This window comes from Setaria viridis, chromosome 9 (genome assembly GCF_005286985.2).
Source record: "Setaria viridis chromosome 9, Setaria_viridis_v4.0, whole genome shotgun sequence".
NCBI lineage: Eukaryota > Viridiplantae > Streptophyta > Magnoliopsida > Poales > Poaceae > Setaria > Setaria viridis.
In genome coordinates, this window is record NC_048271.2 from 40,307,100 (window position 1) to 40,311,474 (window position 4,375).

The 4,375-nt window shown below is 60.9% G+C and overlaps 1 protein-coding gene across 1 annotated transcript; it reads right to left on the reverse strand.

Moving 5' to 3' along the window:
* Positions 1-607: 607 nt before the first annotated feature.
* On the reverse strand, positions 608-3,287 carry LOC117835940 (indole-3-acetic acid-amido synthetase GH3.8). Its single transcript, XM_034715272.2, has 2 exons — positions 2,579-3,287; positions 608-2,382 (listed from the first exon to the last, which is right to left on the reverse strand). The coding sequence occupies exons 1-2, from the start codon at positions 3,037-3,039 to the stop codon at positions 990-992; spliced, it is 1,854 nt and encodes a 617-aa protein (XP_034571163.1). The 5' UTR covers positions 3,040-3,287; the 3' UTR covers positions 608-989.
* Between the last annotated feature and the right edge of the window lie 1,088 nt (positions 3,288-4,375).

Here is a 4,375-nt window from a genome sequence, read left to right on the forward strand (position 1 = left end):
GTGCAATTAGTTTTATAATTAGCTCATGTTTAGTCCTCCTAATTAGCGTCCGAACATCCGATGTGATATGTCCTGAAGTTTAGGACATGTCATCCAAACAGGCCCTTAGTCTAGGGATCCTACAATTAATTTTATAATTAATTTATATTTAGTTCTCCTAATTAGAATTTGGACTAAACTTTAACCCGGTATCAAACACCCTAAAGAAAGGGCAAAAGGCTTTTAGACTTGCAGGCTGCAGACAGAGCTGTTCTGTGCACTTCTGCAGCACTGGAGGGTACAAGCTGCAGCAGCTTGCAGAGTTGCAGGGTGCCTTTTTGACTATGGACGCTCGAGAGGGCTCGTGTACTTTCCGGTCTACGCTGCCCCCCGCTTTTCTCTCCTGAATCCTGATTAGCGGCTAATCATGGCAACGGATGCATCATGACTGGTCCAAAGCCATGACAATTTACAGATTTAGTTTGACGCGACAGCACGGCCTAAATATGGAAATGCTGGCTGGGGGTGCTAGAGTTTTTACACTTCAAGGCTGCCAATGTTCACGAACTTGTCCAAAGCCCATCATCACAACATCTAAAAGACCCAACGGTCGAGCGAACAAAGCTGATACTGGAGTAGGTACACATCATTTTTTGGCACATTTCGTTACTTGGCATAGAACTCTAGCACTGGTACTAGTAACGGCATCACTCGCTAAGAACTACTAGCAATTAACAACACCCAGCGGCAGCTAAATCGAGCTAGAGCTTAGCCCCTGCAGAGCGTTTCACCCACCCACATTACATAGCACGTACACTACTTAACACGCTCCTCTAACTCCGAAACACGACTGGCCTAATCAACACGAGCGTAGCATCTCTACTACTTGGCCTGACACGACCAAAAAAAATTGCAAAAACAAACCAACTAATACTAGTACTACTACGGCGAACGTGGCGCTGCGTGCACCGCGCGGTCTAAGCTTAGCTGCATCTGGGCGGGCGGGCGGTCTAGTCGGCCCGGGGTGCCGCCGCCGGCGCCCAGTGCGGCGGCGATGGGCTGAAGTGGCGCGACACGACGCGGGAGTCGAGCAGCTCGACGATGGGCGGGAAGGACACGCAGCGGGGCACCTTGTACTGGTTGATGGAGGCACCGCGTGAGATGGCGTAGTCCATGAGCTCCTCGAACGTGCCCGACCGCACCACCCGGATCTCCAGCGGCCCGATGGAGCCGTCCGCCACCCGGCTCTGCCGGTACACCGAGTTGAGCGCCTCCTCCATCTCCAGGCAGCACCGCTCCAGCGTCTCCCCGTCCACCGCGTCCTCCCCCTGCTCCGCCGCGGTGGCCAGCAGCTCCCAGTACACGACGTAGTGGCCCGGGATGCTCCGGGTGCACGCGTGGCTCGTGTACTCCACCACCGCCGCGCCGCGCCGCTCCCGGAGCAGCGCCGACGCGCGGTCCACGGCGCGCTGCAGCTCCGCCTCGTCGGTCTTGTCGGACTCGATGGACAGCAGCACGTTCTTGCGGCGCACGAACCGGAACTGCGGCGCCGCGTTGTGGAACCCGGTCACGCGGAGGATGTCGCCGACGCGGTAGCGGTAGAGCCCCGCGTACGTGGTGATCACCAGCTCGTACTCGCGCCCGGCCTCCACGCGGGCGAGGTCAACCAGCTGCGCCGCGTCGCCCGACGCCACGCCGCTCGCCTCGTCCACGGGGAGGAACTCGAAGTAGCCCATGTTGGGCATGATGGTGTAGGACACCTCCGACGGGCGGCACATGGGGCGGAGGTTCAGGCCGAAGTAGCACTCGGAGGAGGCGTACATGGTACACGCCATGGGGAGGCCCCCGCTGTAGTACTGCAGGGTCGGGATGTACTGCTGCATCGCGCCGGTGACGATCACGTCCAGGTACTTGGTGTTGGGCCACACGCGGGTGACGATGCCCGCCCAGTCGCCGCGGGAGCACTCGGCGCGGAGGAACCGGGCGAGCTCCGGGTCCGGTCGGAGGATGCCGGCCACGGCCTCGCGGACGGACGGGTCGGTGACGCGCGGGGTCAGCGACCCGGCCTCGATGTCGTCGGCGAGCTGCTCCCAGTGGAGCTGCAGGAAGCGGATGGCGCGGAGGAGGCCCGACGCGAAGACGGCGCCCACGCGGAGCACGTCGTGGCGCTGGCACAGCCCGCAGGCCATCTGCGCGTACATGCTCTGGAACGCGTCGGCGCAGAGGATGGCGGCCGTCGGGCTGGTATAGTCGTGGTACGGGTCGTAGGGCCGGTTCTTGAAGTGCTCGCTCTTGTAGTAGCTCGTCAGCACGGGCCGCGCCGTCAGCCCGCCGGGGGTCGTCGTCTCCGACTTGACGAAGAGGAAGTAGAGGGCCTTGCCCTTGTCCAGCCCCGGCACGTACCTGTCAGCATCAGGTTGCAATCGGAGCATCAGTACAAACTGTGTGTCTTGTTCCATTCGACACCAATTCATCGTGCCATGCTTTTCCGTGATCCGTAGCTATCTATGACTTGTCTTTGTTGGTCTAATCATCAGTAGCGCTCCAATAATTACTAGCTAGTGCGTGAGAGTAGCGAGTGCGATGGGCATGGACTTACAGGTTCATGACCGGCATGAGGAGGCTGTAGAGCAGCTGGCGGCGGTCGAGCTCCTCCTTGATGGTGGGCATGAGCTTGCGCTCGCCGGCCGAGGTTCCAGAGCTGGTGAGGAACTCGGAGATGGGGTGCGCGGAGAGGATGGGCGAGCGGTCGCCGTTGGCGATGCGCTGGATGTCCGGCTGCAGGTCCTCGTAGGTGACGACGGGCACCCTGGCGCGGAAGGCGGCGCGGTCGGTGGCGCCGGCGAGGCCGCAGCGCGCCAGGTACTCGGTCCCGGCGTTCCTGGCGAGGATCTCGGCCAGGACGCGCTCCTGCACGGCGTCCACGTTGGAGGTCATCTCCTCGATGAACCTCAGCTTCTCGGCGTCCTTGTCGCTGCCCGCCGCCGCCGCGGCGGCCGGGGCGGCCGGGGCCGGCGCGCGCAGCGCCGTCGCCGCGGGCATGTCCGTCATCACCGCCATCGGGAATGGGCAGGGCCGGTACGGTGCAGGGCTAGCAGGGACGCTGGGGCGAGAGGCCGATGGATGGAACAGGAGCAGAGGGAGAGGGAGTTGTTTGGGCGCCGGAAGAAATGGGTGGCGACGCGATGGAACAAAGAAATGGCTCGTTTGTTTAGTAGTAGTGGCACGACTAACTAGGGGAGGGAAGACCGGGAGTGAGTAGCTGTGCTGTGAGATTGGCTGATCGGCTGATGGGTGTGGAGGAGGTGGGAGCGGAGGAGGCGGCTTATATAGGTGGGCGGATCGGGCGGGCACGAGGGCGACGGCGAGGGGTGTCGGGGCCGGGGGCGGCAAGGGTGGGGACCCGTGTCGCGTCGGGAGGTGGGCAGCGGCCCGGCAAGCCCGCCCACGTCGGACCCGGACAGGTCACGGCGCGGCCATCCCCTCCCCTCGCGCATCCCCGGCCGGCCGCGGCCGGCGATGCGGCGCGCCTGCTTCACGCCTCGCCACGGCAGCGCGCGCGATCTCCTCCTCCTCGGTGGCGGCCAACAGGGGCTCCCCTTCCCTGGTGCGTGCCCTGCTCCTCGGCGTTTATCTCGTGCCGTATAACATGGGACGTGACCGAGCGTTCAGGAGCAGTGCCAGCGAGTGGAGTACAGCCCAGCAGAGATGTCCCGGCGTAGGTATAGCCATGTCCACCATCGATCTGCATTCCAGAAGAGGAGAAGCAGCAGTGGCATGCAGATTCTCGTGCAGCGGCGAACTGAAGATTTGCTTGTTTGCCGGGAACGGCAACGGGTGTGCGCAAATTGCATCTCCTGCCGGCTCATTTGGACAGATGGTACTTTTTACAATCTAGGATTACATTAGAGCTGGTGGTGAGTTAGTGTGGGGGTAGTACTACATTTGGAATGCCAGTGAAGAGGAGACACCAAGTCCACTCTTCTGACACAGCCCCTCTGTCTCATTACGTGCTGCCCTACACGTAGACTGCTCTGTTCAACTGGTCCAGAGAGACGCCTCTTTAAAATTTCCTACCAAAATCCAAGGCGATGTTTTTAGCAGCAGTACCAGTATTATTTTAGCAGTAGTCGAAGTGAATCTCGCATGGCCGTCCATGTTGCTCTAGACACAATTATTGTGTTTTTCGCGCGTAGCACAATCAACGGTTGGAGGTCGTCTCCGCGGGATCGATAAGTGGCCGGAACGTGCGAATGGGCAAAGGCCACGGCCTTTCCTCCTCCGTCTTTTGCTCCCGATCGAGAGGCTACTGCTACCAAGTAGTATACGCACTACGGCGAGCACGGACAGGCACCCCGTCGCGGTCACGCCCGGCTGTCTGCGGTCTCTCAAAAGC

Bases quoted from the DNA above. Each gene is read 5' to 3' on its own strand.
- LOC117835940 (XM_034715272.2), bottom strand. From the start codon at position 3,039: ATGGCGGTGATGACGGACATGCCCGCGGCGACGGCGCTGCGCGCGCCG. The intron at 2,383-2,578 runs GTAAGTCCATGC...TGATGCTGACAG, and splicing joins CTCATGCCGGTCATGAACCT to GTACGTGCCGGGGCTGGACA.